The following is a 14,199-nucleotide window of genomic DNA, read 5'->3' as shown; positions in this document are numbered from 1 at the left end:
ACAGCATGAAATGGTGTAAGCAAGATAAATATTGGCCCACTACAATAACCAAGTACTTTGGACCAGGAAGAACATGTACTGAAAAATGGTTACAACCCTGCTACATAAAATTTCCCTAAAAGACCACCATTTCCTCATTACATCATGCAACAATATTAATGAATTTAAGGATTAATAAACAAAAAGCTTCCTGCATGTCTTTGGTACAGGAAAATGGTAATCCTGGCATGTTACAATGCATAGTAGTAGATTACCCTAGTTATTAAGATGACTAGAACCAAGGCATAGCTGCAGTTTCTCTCCTTCATAGCCAGTTGATTACTTAAGATAGTTGGCATGGACCACCACAATTGTGTGTTGTGGTAATTTAACATCTGCAATGTCTTGCAGAAGAAAAAAAATGAATTTCTAATGAAAGCTTTGTTTTTGCTAAACTACACATCAAAGTGATCAAACAAATATCAGAATAATTTCTTATTTTTTCAGTTTGACATCTAGGGGATACATTACATTAAAAAAATGTACTGCAGTCTAACAGACAGTTTAAAAAATCTAAGCATAGCAGTCCAGAAGATAAATTGGTAGAGAAGATTTTTGTATAAAAACTACAGAAGAGAGTCCACACACACAGTGAGGGGACCACAGTAGCACCTAATTTTTTTTTTTAAAGTGTAACTAAAAAAGTAAAAATAATTATTTTGAATGAAAACATCACATGCAAACAAACCACTTACAGTTATGGGTCAAAAGTCTTCCAGAAGTCTTTTATTTAACTGACAATCAACTGCACATATTACTGTAATCAAAGCATAGTTTCTTCTTATAGGTAAAACCAATTTTGCTATGTGCGCCTTTTTTTTTTTTTTTTTTAATTTAAAACACCTTCCTCCCACCCCCATCAACATCTTATTCACACATACTCTTCTTTCCCCTTCCAAAAGGCTGCTGCAGTGTTATATCTGAAAGGGAGGCATCATTCTGATAATCATCCATATGTCAAAAGCACACACAATACATGGCACCATGCACCATCATACACTAAAATAGGAGATACAAAACCAAATCAGGAGCCTTATTTTAAAGAGAGAAGGAAGATCTTAAAGGAATTAGCTCAAGTGACATTAGCGATGAAAGAAGAAAAAGTTCACTAGACTGAGAAAGAGAATGTCTCTTACATAAGCATTATCACATGCTTTAAAAGTACCTGGGCCTCTCCATTTCCCACTTTAATATCTGAATTTCACGCAGTCTGCTGTAGGGTTTTTTTCCCCCTCACACTTGAAAACTTACAGTGTCTGCCCTCAAGAAAGCGGTTCGAGGTACCGGTATTTACAGTCCTGTCTCCTTCTCTGAGAGCTGCAAGAGCGGAATGTAGATACAGATACAGGGAACCAGAGCACCGCAGCCTCCGCCACTGAGCCATAAAACTTGGTCACGACTGCAGCACCAGCTCATCCTCTGGGTTTGAGTCAAGCTCGGTAACAAGGGTCCAACTCTCTCTTTGGAAACCAGATCTCCCCACCCCCTCCCCGTGCTTTTCTAACCAGGGACTGATTTCCTGCCCGCCGCTGACTGTCTGCAATGCAAGATGTCCCATTAATCTTTGATGCTGCTACAAAGCCCCTCGCTCGCATCCTTTCCCCGGGCCCCGCTGAGCTCAGCCGCGTTTGAACTCCAGTAACCCCCTGCACGGCTCGCTGGGGCTGCAGACCAGGCGCCGCCGGCAGGGAGCAGAGGCCGGGAAATCCCCCCCCCGCCGCCTGCTCATCCCTGCATACAGAGGGGTGCAACCGGGCGGGGGGGGGGGGACACGGGGCGGGCCCACGTGCACCCGGGGCAGGGGGGCGGGCAGGAGTCAGAGGCTCCGCGGAGGCGGGCAATTGGGGGGAAGGGGGCCCAATGGAAGGGGGTATTTGCGGAGGCGTCGGGGGTGGGCAAGGGAAGCCCTCGGAAGGGTATTTGTGGAGGGAGCGGCTGGTTCAGGGGGCGGACTGGGGGGGCGGAGAGGGGGAATCAGAGGCTCCCTGGGAGCATTTGGGGGTTCAGGGGCTCCCTGGGAGCATTTGGGGGGTCATGGAGGGGTCAGGGGCCCGTGGGAGGATTGGGGGAGGGTTGAGGGGGTTCGGGGGGGCGGGGAGGGCCTCGGGATCCTGAGGGGGATTTGGGTGGGCCGAGGGAGGGGGCGGGTCGGGGGTAGGAGGAGGATCGGGGGGGGCCCTCGGAGGGGATTTAGGAGGGGAGGGGGCTCCTCGGGGGGGGGGGGTGTTGGGGAGCGGGCGGCGGTTTCAGGGGGCCGCGGGCCGGCCGGCCGGCCAGTCAGTCAGTCCGTCCGTCCGTCCGTCAGTCACCTGGGCCGGCGAGGTCTCCTCCTCCCCGGGCGGGCTGCGGGTCTCAGAGCCGCGGCTCCGTGCCCGGCCTGCGCTGGCGGAGCGGGATCGGGGGCGGCGGCAGAGGCAGAGCGGCTCCCGCCGGCACCATCCTCCGGGCGCCGCCGAGGCAGAGGCTGAGGCTGAGGCTGAGGCAGAGCCAGCAGCGACGCGCGCGAGCCTCCCGTCGCGAGCTCCCCCCGCCCTCCAGGCCCCGCCGCTGCGCCCGGCTCCTCCAGGCCCCGCCCCCCGCGAGCAGGCGGCGCATGCGCCCCGGCCTCGCCCGCAGGCGAGTCAGCAGCAGCAGGGGACGCCGCCGCTCCAGCCAGTCGCGGGGAGGGGGAGTGGGCGGGGTCAAGATGAGGCGGGGCGGGGGGGCCCGACTTGGTGTCTGCAGCGGCCCCCAGCTCTGCCTGGAGCAAGCCCCGGGAGGGGGAGGGTTTTTTTTTAACCCCTCACACTGCCGTGGCGCCCGCGGATCACCCAGCCCTTGCCGCCTCTAACGGACGTGACAAGCGCTGCAGGCAGCAGCTCCCTGGCTAGGTGGTACGTTCCGGGCCGGGGATAGCCGTCACGTTACCCAACACTGATGGGCAGCCCCCTCTGGGCTGGCGCGCAGCTGCTGTTTCGCAGCACAGCGCTACGCTGGAGGGGAGGAAGTGAAGAGTATTGCAGCTGAGTGGAAATTAACAGGGGGAATTAGGGAGACGGGATGATTGGGATTTTTTTTGGTTTTTAATTCCAGCTCCCCACGCAGGAAAATCTAACCTCTGAAAAGAATTCAGGTACCCAAGGGGGAATTTGGTCCAGCCACAGGAGGAGTGCACACCACCTCTCTTTCAAAAGTGCCACAGGCTCTTCGGCAACCATAAGAGAACACACAACATCTGTTTCAGGTCTCGTCCAGAAGACAATGCAAGAAGGAAAGACCGAAAAATGGTTTGTGACCAATTCCAATTGAGGGTGTCTTGCTCTAACTACAGTAAGAGACTTGATAGATCTGTCTAGCATATGTTTAAAATGTTGGCATGGCTGTTAAAAACCAAAGCCCTAAAACAAGTTTACCACCATCCCTCCTTTCCAAAAAAGTCATTCAAATCAGAGGCTTGGTTTAAATCATGATGAAAAAAACAATTTTTTTTTCCAAATGCAAGTGGCTCCTGGCCAACTCTCAGTTCTGCCTGTTTAGAATTTGAAAGATTTAACAGGCTGTGCTGTAAATCAGAAAAGTGACTTTCAACATCTGGTAAGATTCAAGGGTATATTATCTGGATGGATTTTTCTATGGACATTTCTACACTTCTATTAAGTTTAAAAATGAAATTCAGTGGAACCTTGTTGTAAAGCACACAATGATTTAGCAATTAAAAACATTAAAACTTACTAAGAGACAAGGTAGGTAAGGCAATGCCTTTTATTGAACAAACTTCTGTTGATGGAAGGGACAAGCTTTTGAGTTTACCTCACCTACCCCTGTCTCTCTCATATCCTGGGACCAACATAGCTACAGCACTGCATAAACTTACTCCATCTTTTTCAGTAGCGTACTTTAATTTCAATAGCCTCCTTTGTTGCAGGACCTGCTAAGGGATAATTGACCTTTTGTTGTTATACTTTGTCATCTTTTTCAGCTGGAGAGAATATTTTGTCACAGTCAGTTCTCTCATAACACATCCCACAGGAACTGTTGCTTAAAGACCCACTCCCATAGCCCTACCCATCTAAGTAGTCCCATAGGAATATTCATAAGTAAGGGCTGCCGAATTGGGGCCTAAATGTGTGCTGTGTGTGGTAAAGCAAGAGTTACAGCCAGTCTGAGTAATGAATTTGCCCTTATGGTTTATTTAATTGTAAAACTCCATAGTTTGAGGCATTTCAAATTAAGCTGCACCGAAGCAGTAAAAATATTCAGAAGGTGAAAACTCTGTTGTGTCCAGGGGATGGGCTAGCCAACGTAATAGTTTTTTCCTCTCATGTCTAACTAACATGAGGATTGGAGGATTTCCCACAGAGGGGCAGATTCTACAGAGGTGTAGGGTTAGCCCTGAAGCCATCCACAACTGAGAGCAGATACTCAAAGAACAAGCTTTGTCCACATTCTTTGTGCCCAAAACCTTCTTCAAACACTCAAGGGAGACTATTTGAAAATGCCCTTGTTTTCATCTTTCTCTGCATACAAGTAGCTCCTGCTTCTGTGGGAGTCATGCTACACCCATTGAAGTCAATGGCAAAGCTCCCATTGGCTTTAATGGTGCAGTATCAGTGCCTGAGAGTCCTACTCCATATAATCAGTGGTACTCCTGCTGGAAAGCATGAAAATGGCATCTTACCGCTCACAGTTTGAGATAAGGAACAGTGAGTTATTTCTAGGAAATGTTTTGAAAATTCCTTTTTTGATATGTTTCTATTCTGATGTTGTATTTATGTAATTAGGGTATTGTAACAATCTATGGAGTTTGCCTTTCAGCGTGCAAACCAAATGATAGGAACCCAACCTCAGTTTTTGTTTCAGTCATCATCTCTCATGTGTATTATTCTGAAAAATGTTTTAGTTTAGAAAGGCACAAACTTCTAATGGGTAGACCAAGTACATGGCTTTACAATTGCTCCACTGTCATTTTAAAAATCCTTCTGCTTCACTTGTCAGTGATTTCAAAGGCCACATTATTGTAGCTACCAATTGTGAATTCAATCATCATCATTTACCTCTCATTAGTAACACAGGCAAACAATATTTTAGATTCCAAACTTTTAGCAATCAGCAGAAAAAGAGTTGCTGCATCTCAGAAACAAAAGCTCTGTTGTGGTCTGAAGAAAAGCTTGCATGGAGGCATCTCATTAAAACTTTCAAAAGACCTTCTCATAGCTCAGAGATAATATGGAAGCTGTTGACAGTAGCTGGACAAGTGGCAACACCTCAAATCAGATGCAACAGAAACACTGGCATGGAAGAAAATGCAATGTATGTTCAAGATGGAAAATAATGGGATGGTTTGTATTTTAGTGGTGTTCATGCAATTACTGCAAGAAACATTTATATATAAATGTATTTATACACACACACATATATATATAAATAAAGTTCATCTTAGTATGTATTAGGTACAGTGACAAAATGGCAAATGTTCAAAAGAACATTATTAAGGTTGCAAAGTCAAGCACTGAGAAGTTAGGAAATGTCAGAATTAAGCTTGTCCATGCAACCTTACTCTAACTCCCTTGTGCATATGCATTGTGAGAGTCTTTAATTACATGATCACGTACTATTCTTTCCACAGGACCCCTGCCTCATTCAGAGCACAGGATCCACAGGGCTCAATTAATGAGCAGCTATTCAACATTTTGTTTTATCCTCATTGTGTGTGTGGCACCAGGACTTATTTACTGTACACTATTCAAATTTGGCTTTGTATATAGAATTATGGATTTCCTCATGGGGTTTTCTATGGCACTCATCACTATGGTATCAGTGTGCTTCAAACTAATTATCTTCACAACTCTCCTGTAAGGTGAGGGGGGTATTTTGTACAGTTGAGGCACAGAGAGATTAAGGTAAAAAACATCCACTAAATCTGAGTCACCTAGATCCAGATCCTCAAAGGCATTCAGGTGTTTAACTCCCACTGGGAGTTCAGCATCTCACTACTTAGCATTATATAGCATCTTGTATATTCAAAGCGCAGCTTCCATTGACTTCAGCTGTAGCTGTGAGTACTCAGCCCTTCTGCAAGTCTGACTTCATGCGAGACAGGTCTAACATCTGGCACTCAAATGAGGAACACACAGTTAGTGATCACCTATGAAAAATTTGGTTTAAGCACATCACACAGGAACTCTATCAGAGGAAAGTATAGAATCCAATTTTCCAGAGCAGCATTCAGTAGCCTTAACCATGAGACCATCTTTTCTCCCTGTAATCCCCTGCATCGTGCACTACACACCTTCCGACTTCTGCAACAAATAAAGCAGCAGTCCCATGGAGATCTTCCTTTACTACACAATGCACAGCAGGTTCTTCCTGTGGATGAGGCAAGGGCCCTGTGGAAAAATAATATGCGATCTGTGTTTCATTTTTTGAAACAGTTTTTAGTGTGCAATTTCCAAGGTTTTTTTTAAAGGCGAATACTGTAAAAACAAATTCCATCATGTGGAATCATACTGAGTCCACATGGGCCATCAGCAGGGTGTTCTTCAGATCCACAGCACAGACTTCTGCCAGCTGTTCTAACACAGTAACTCATAGCAGTAGTAGGTTGTCATCTTCAGTGTGGACCAGCCATTAGAAGGGGATAAGAAACATACTTTGCCAATGGGTTTCACAGATATTTGCTGACAGCAGGCTCAGGAATCTTGGGTTCCATTCCAGGCTCTGGAGGGGGGTGGTTTCTGATGGGCACAGATACTTCTGACTGTTGCCCCGAAGTTTGACCCCTTCTGCCTCATACCCTTCAACCAATCCTATCTTCCCTACCCCTGCCTTGCCTCCTCATCCCATTCTCCTTACCTACCCAGTCCTAGTCTCATTGCCCTGCCAGTCCTAATTTCCCCCTTACGTGTCAGGCTCCCCATCTGAACTCAATCATTTCCCCCACAAACTCCCAGTCTCCTTGCCCAGCTGTCCCAATATTCCCCCCCCCCCCCCCCAAATGAGGCTCCTCATTTGATCTGTCTTCCCCCAGTTCCCAGTGTCCTTGTCTAGCCAGTCCCAGTTTCTCCCCCCACCACCACATACCCCCAGTTCCCAGAACCCTCTTCTCCCCACTGACTCCCAGTCTCCCCACAATCCTGGGCTCCTCATCTGTCTTCCCCCTCGTCCCACAGGCTCTCAATGCTTCCCCTCCCATTTCCCTGTTCCCAGTCTCCTGTCCCAGTCAATCCATCTCTCCCACATCTCTACTCCTGAACTCTCCAAGATATTGTTTCACAAAACGTCCCTGAGAATCATACAGGAAAGATCAAAGACCAGCAAGAAAGAAATCAAGATTTTTATCATTATTATAATAATGAAGGGCCCAGGCTCAAGAAAAATATAGAGGGCTCACAATTTACAGAGCTTACTACTGCCTAAGGATGGGGGGAGGGAAATGTACTAGTCTCTGTATTGAGAAGCTCTAAAACATCAGGTACAAGAGAGAGCTGGAAATGTGAGGAAAATGATGAATGAATTTTTGTTCAGCAAGCAAAAGTACCATAGTTATCTTTCTTCCTAAGACTCCCAACATCCTTCTCCAACTCCAGGTAACCTAGAACACAATAACAACAGAAGTAAATAAATAAAATAATTGGGCCAGGAGTGGAAGAAAGCCAACAATCAGATTCAGGAAATGAAGAATCAGATCACATACAATACCATCCTCCAGTAATTACAGCACATAGTAACACTGACAAACAATCCTCACAACTCTCCTATAAAGTAGTTATATTAGTATTGTAAACTTGATTATATAGATGGGGAAGCTGAGACGCAGACTAGGTAAGGTTTACATTTTCAAGTATCCACTAATACTGTTGTCTCATTTAAACTTGAGACACCTCTCTCTCTCTTCAGCTAGTCCCCTTGCAATCGAGACACCCCAAATTAGTGAACACTTGAAAATTTAACCCTAAGTGACTCGCCCAAAGCTACACAGTGACTCAGATCAGAGCCAGGATTCAAATTCAGGAGTTCTTATGTCATGACTGGGGACAAAGTCCACTAAATCATGCTGCCTGTTACATTACACTGACAATCACTGATCATAACCAGCAGTGCAGGCCTGAATAAAATCTGCACTTGGCATGAACAAACTCATTTTGTCCAACTTTGAACCTACTTGGATATTATAAGTTTTAATGTTTAACTCATATTCAAATGCTATTGGATTCACATACCTCTTCTGAGAGATAATGAAAAAGGGAGCATGGCAAAAGGAAAAACAAACATGATACCGCAAAAAAGGCTGAAATGGGAGACTGAGATTAATAAAACTTGATTAACATACACAAAACACCCGTTGGTACAACCCCCTTGTAGAGGTTTTTCTGTCCCTAAGAGAGAACACAGACACCCGTTTACAATTTTTTTCTCGCGCATGTTTAATTTAGAGGGAGGATGGGGGAATGTCAAATTCAGATTTTTCTGAACAAACACCAGCGTGAGGGGCTGGCAAAGCCTTGAATTCCATCCATAATCTGCACCACATTAAGGCCCTGCTCCAGCACCCACTGAAGTCAATGACAGTGGCAGATACTCAGAATCTCTCAGGCTTGGTTTATTGTTACATTTGCTTTTTAACTCATTCACCCTACATAATCTACAAGTTTTTCTTACGGAGTATTCCTTAAGGCAGCATTGTGTTTGAGATTTCCATACTGTTTTCTATTTTTCACGGCCTTTTAAAGGGATCCTTTTGTCCCATTTGATCCTTTTGTCTGTTTGTCCCAAACAGAGCTACATACTGGGGCTGCTTTAAGGGTTTGATTCTTCTCTCTAATATGCAATGTGCACCACACTTTAGGAACTCAGCCACTGGACTTCAGCACATATGTACAGGAACACATTTTGGAAGATGCTCAGTAATGCGTACCATGAACATGAGCTGCTGGAATGGGGCCAGCGTGCATCGGTTTGATGTTCCAGTATCTCTTTTATTTCACTCTGGACGCATACCAAGACAGAGAGGATATCAAGAGAGGCAGGGGTGAAGACTTGCTTTAAAAATTTCCATATATTTCCTGCTGTTACCTCATTCTGTACCCATTGAGCATTGTCCATGAGACTTACCCTTTCACTACATAGAAGAAATTGTGCTGTCTAGTTGATTGAACATGAAACTAGGGAACACCAGCTCCTAGACTAGTTCTAGTTGTCTTAGACAAGTCACATAACCCACTCTGGGCCAAATTCAGAGTTGCATCCACTTATGCCAAGGCTGAATTTGGTTTTATGTGCCTCAGTTTCCTCAGCTAAGAAACAATCTACATCACAGGGTGCTGTAAGTACTAGTTAAAGGCTTGTACAGTGCCTAGCACAATAGGGTTCTTGTCCCTAGCTGAGGATTTTAGTCCCTGGCTGGGGAATCTAGTCATTATCACAATACCAATACAAATAATTTGTGCATCATATTCCAGGAACAAAGTACGTTGTATAAACATTGGGGCCTAAAAAGACCTCTTCAGCTTCGTTTTCCATCAAGAAAGAGGCAGACTTCAGAAAACCAGATTCCTGTGCAGGTTTTATTTTGTTTTAGTATTTTTTCTAAACACTAGGATTTAACATGCTAGGGATGCATTTTAAAGGCATAGCTGACATTTTGAGGAAAAGGAAGCTCATACTTGCTGCATCTCAGGGCTGGTGTACACTGAAGAGTTTTGTTGACAAAAGTCAGCTTTTGTTGACAAAACAGTGGAGGTGTACAGACTAAAATGCTCCCCCACCTATGTAACTCCCCTGTTATGCCAGCATAATAAAACCACCTCAACAAGACAGGTAGGGCTTATGTTGTCTTAGTGTCTACATTCACACTGTGTTACCCTGTGTCCCTTGTATGGGCTGTTGGGCTGTCATTCTTGTCAATTTCACTGGTGAAATAGACAAGAAAGCTCCCCCCACCACCTTTCAAGAGTTGAGCAGCTGGTTGGGCAGTTGGTCTCCCTCCCTGCAGGGAACCAGGGCAGCTTTGTCAATTTCATGGCTGAGTGGTGTAATTGACATGGCTGCTTGGTTCCCAGGGGAGAAGGAGAAGCCCCTGGGTGGCTTTCCTGGGCTCCAGGTGGGGAACAGAGAGGGAAGAAGTCCAGGGCTAGCTCCCAGTGGGAAATGGTGAGTGGGCAGCCCACCAGGAAAGGGACTGGGCTCTCAGCTCCCCACACTGCCCCTCTTAGGTCGGTGAAAGTGCTCCTGGTGAGGACACACTCCACCAACCCCAGGAGGGTAGTGTGGACAAGGCCTTAGTATCTCTTAAAACTATATATTTTTGTAAACTCCCCCCTCTTATATAGTTTCTTAAATGAGGCCCAGAAATATCAAATTAAGACTTTGTACAACTTCTACTTGAGCTTTTGTATGTAAGAAATCAGGCTGTTGACTGCAGAACCATTATTTTCCTAACTTTCATAAAACAGAAAACCCTGCTACAGGACATCATCTCTGTGCAGAGGATATTTTTCTTTCTCTGCAATATTCTCTATCAGCAAAACAACAAACAAATAAATAAAATCCATTCAAATGAAGTCCATCCACACGGATTATCCAGGAAATCGTTGAGGGGGAGGTAGCCTCTGCAGAATTGGTGCAGTGAGACACCAAACATGGTGGGAATCAGCTGAGAAGTTATAATAATCTTGGGTGGTATTAAGTTCATGTCAGGGTCCCTAAGCACTGAGGAATCTCCTTGTAAAGGGTCTCTTGGGGATATGATGAGAAGGGTCGGCACAGGAGAACAGGATTTAGAAGCTATGTAAAGGCACAGACCCTCCAAATGCATGACTCTCTGCCTCCAGCGGATCCCCTGGAATCCACATGAATTTCAGAGGATTCATTGGGCTTGGGGCCAAACCCACTGCCTGTTCCGCAAGTGCAATGATGATCTAGGGAAAACATAAATGAGAGGAACCCGGCAGTTTTCCTTCTTTCTGCTTTTTCACTGAAGAGGACTGATCCACTGTTTAGGTGTGAAAATAAGTGTCAACAGAGAGAAAGCTACCCTTTCCTCTTAAATCAGTCATATTAAGCAAGCTATTTAAGTGATTCTATTTTAAAAAAAGTTGTTTTCCCCTCTTTGTATACCAGAATATATTTGGTTTTGGTTTGATGTATTCTGCAAAAAGATGAAAGTTTCCAGGCTATAAACAGATCCTCATGATCACACTTAGAAATTACTTCCGGTATTGTCACAAATAAAAGTGCAGTGCGACAAGCATGTGAATTTGTCATTCGTCTCCCGGAACACTGAATGGTGCCTTCCATTGGTGGGTCCTGCTGTATTTTTATAAACCACATTATGGATTATTTCCTTTCAGGAGGCTACCACAACCCGAGAGATATTGACAGAGTAGCAAACAAACACTCATCTAACAAAGGATTTGTATACACTATTCCTGCTCCAGTGGCAGGCTCACAGCGCTGCTTCTATGCCACTGTAGCATAGACACTTGCTGCAGCTACAGAAGTTTTTTCTGTTGTTGTATTAAATTCAACCCCTTGAGAGGGGGTATCTAGGTTGATGGAAGCAGTGTCTACAATACATGAGGGCTTAGCTTAACTAATGTCTCTCAGGGGTGTGAATTTCTTATACTCAGAAGTGACATAGCTAGGTTGACTAACTTCTAGGTGTAGACCAGGCCAGATCTACACTACAAACTTACATTGGTATAACTACATCGCTTAGGGGTCTGAAAAATCCACACCTCTGAGCAATGCAGTTATGCTGACCTAATCCCCAGTGCAGACAGCGCTATGTCGATCGATCTTCTGTTGACAAAGCTACAGCTTTTCACAGAGGAGGATTAACTATAGCGACGGGAGCTCTCCTGTTCACGTAGCAGGGTCCTCGATAACACGCTACAGCTGCGCTGCTGCAGCTTTTTAAGTGTAGACCTACCCTCAGACTTATATGCTAGTGTGGTTGAAGAACTTCTGTAGCCAGTAACAAAGCCTCACACTGTGGAATTCTACTCCTCTAGGGTTGATGCAATGATGTGTTAAATGGCTCTCATGCAGTGAGCTCAGGCAAGAGCCATTGTAGGCAAGTGGCTTAACTGGGGCCCAATCAGATGAACTAGTGCTATCACTGCTGGGAGCCCTAGTGTAGACTGGGTTTCATTTGTCAGTGCAGAATTCAGCCTCTTGTCAATTCAGCCTTGAAAACACACAGCAAGTGCACCAATTTAATTCAATCAGTTTCTAAATCTATTTAGTTCACTTGGTACAACCCTCTCCTGTCGACACTATTTAAAATGTATCTTAATCTGATAACACGGAATTAAATTAAATTTATATTAGCCACGCTTAAAACTGATTTACAAAAGAATGTCTACACTGCAGCAGTGTAGACCAGGCCTGAGTGTCCATACAATAGCGCTATACTGATTTAGACAACAGTTTAGTTAAATCAGTGCACTGTGAGTCAAGGCTTTAGACTTGATCCCAACAGGGTGAGAGGACATGCTGGAAACTCTAGTGGAATCCAAAAAAGCGGTCTATAAAAAATTAGCAATGCTGGGACATTTTTCAAACATTCCCTTGTGCAAAGATGATTCTGGAAAAAGGTGAGTGGAAGGACAGCACAGAGGATGTGAAACTGAAGAGAACGGTGAGAAAAAAGGAGGGAATTAATGTGGGAAATCATAGGGAGAAGGCAGAATCTGTAAATCTAATAAATGAACAATTTAACTATGTGTTTGAGCATATTGGTTTAGACAAGTTCAGGTATTTGTCCTGGGATTCCTTTAGGAGGACTAGGTGTTTTTGCTCTCCAAATAGCTCCTCTATCTTTCTCAGAACTAGCCCCCTATGAAACCAGAATCTCTGAAGGCAGGTGGGGTTTTTGTCTCCCTAAGGAAGCTGGAAAGTGTTTGTCACTCCTGTTTTCCAACTGTCCAGACGCTGATGTCTCACCAAACCTTTGGCTGCCCCAGTCATAGGAACACAGGAATGATTACACTGGATCAGACCAGCAGTTGATGATCTAATCCAGTATGTGGTCTGATACTGGCCAACACCAGTTGACTCAAAGGAAGGTAAAGAACTGTACAACAGATAAATATGGAACAACCTTCTTACATGGAAAGTTTCTTCCTCTAAACTGCCAACTAGAGACTGAGTTATACCCTGCAGGAAGAGGATTTATATCTCTTCTGCTCCTCTGATGTAACTCAGGATGTTCTTGCTACCATATACATGCCTGATCTGCTTGTCTCGCAGACCCTGCCCTGTACTATGTCTAGTGAACGTGGCTAACTACAGATAAGGATCTTCTAGAAATACCCATGGTAAGCTAGTTAGGTCACATCATTTAATTCCAGGCCATGTTTACTGCCTGCAGCTGACACCATTATCTTTCAAGTTCTATTAAAACTGCAAGCTGAAACACACTGAACCAGGGTACGATATCTGGCAAACCGACCTGCAAATCCTGAATGCTGCTCGCCAAGAACTTGGAGTGACTTTATTGAGGATTGTGGGGTTTTCCCACATACTTCATATAACTCTACAAACGAACACCTGCTGCCGCCATCCGGACAGGCTCAGTTAGCAACTAGCCCATTGCCGAGCTACCCGCCGCCCTTCTGGTCGCCACAACAGTCACGGCTACCCCTCCCCCCCAACACATACACCACACCCCTTCGGCCCAGCCACCCGCTGCCCCCCACTTCACAGCCACAGCCCCCCAGGCCTGGACACAGGCATCAGCCGCAGCCAGCGGGCACGTAGCCTCCTCCCGCCCCTCAGCCCAGGTCCAGGGCCCCCCACAAACACACACACAACGTCTGGTTTACGAACCCCCTTTCTGAGACCCAGCCCCCCCCCCCCCCACCGCCCTCCTGAGCGCTCCAGGCCCCTTCAGAGTCAACACACGAGCGGCCTGAGCTTCCCTTCCAGCCCGAGCTAGCAGCCCATCCCCCCCACCCCGGCGCCTCGGCCCCCCCAGAGCCTCGGCCCCCCCTCAGTCCGCACTAACGCGTGCGCAGCACCCCCGCTTCCGGGCCGGCCAAACGGCTTCCCCAGGGCTTAGCCACCCCGGTCGGTCGGTCGCTCCCTGCCTGCCGCCCCCACCCCCAAGTCCGTCCGTCCGTCCGTCCGGGTCTAGTCCGTCCCGGGCAGCGGCCGGCTCCCGCCCGAGTCCCGCCGCCG

General features: G+C 46.1%; 1 protein-coding gene across 2 annotated transcripts in view; it reads right to left on the bottom strand.

Annotated features, from left to right (window-relative positions):
• Nucleotides 1-14,169, bottom strand: part of RNF145 (ring finger protein 145) — a 77,297-nt gene extending 63,128 nt beyond the window's left edge. Inside the window, exons 1-2 of one of the 2 annotated variants that reach the window (XM_067566546.1) lie at nucleotides 14,122-14,169; nucleotides 7,556-7,609 (exon numbers count right to left, since the gene is read on the bottom strand). In XM_067566546.1, coding sequence (XP_067422647.1) covers nucleotides 7,556-7,588 — 33 coding nt within the window. In that variant the 5' untranslated portion in view covers nucleotides 7,589-7,609; nucleotides 14,122-14,169. Of the gene's footprint in view, nucleotides 1-2,348; nucleotides 2,462-7,555; nucleotides 7,610-14,121 lie in introns of those variants that run through there. The other variant, XM_067566547.1, reaches the window with a different exon arrangement.
• Between the last annotated feature and the right edge of the window lie 30 nt (nucleotides 14,170-14,199).

This window comes from Emydura macquarii, unplaced genomic scaffold (genome assembly GCF_026122565.2).
Source record: "Emydura macquarii macquarii isolate MOO-44397 ecotype Brisbane River unplaced genomic scaffold, CSIRO-AGI_Emac_v2 contig_2768, whole genome shotgun sequence".
NCBI classification, from domain to species: domain Eukaryota; kingdom Metazoa; phylum Chordata; order Testudines; family Chelidae; genus Emydura; species Emydura macquarii.
Note: the sequence above shows the minus strand (reverse complement) of the source record. Positions and strands in the feature narration are given on the sequence as shown.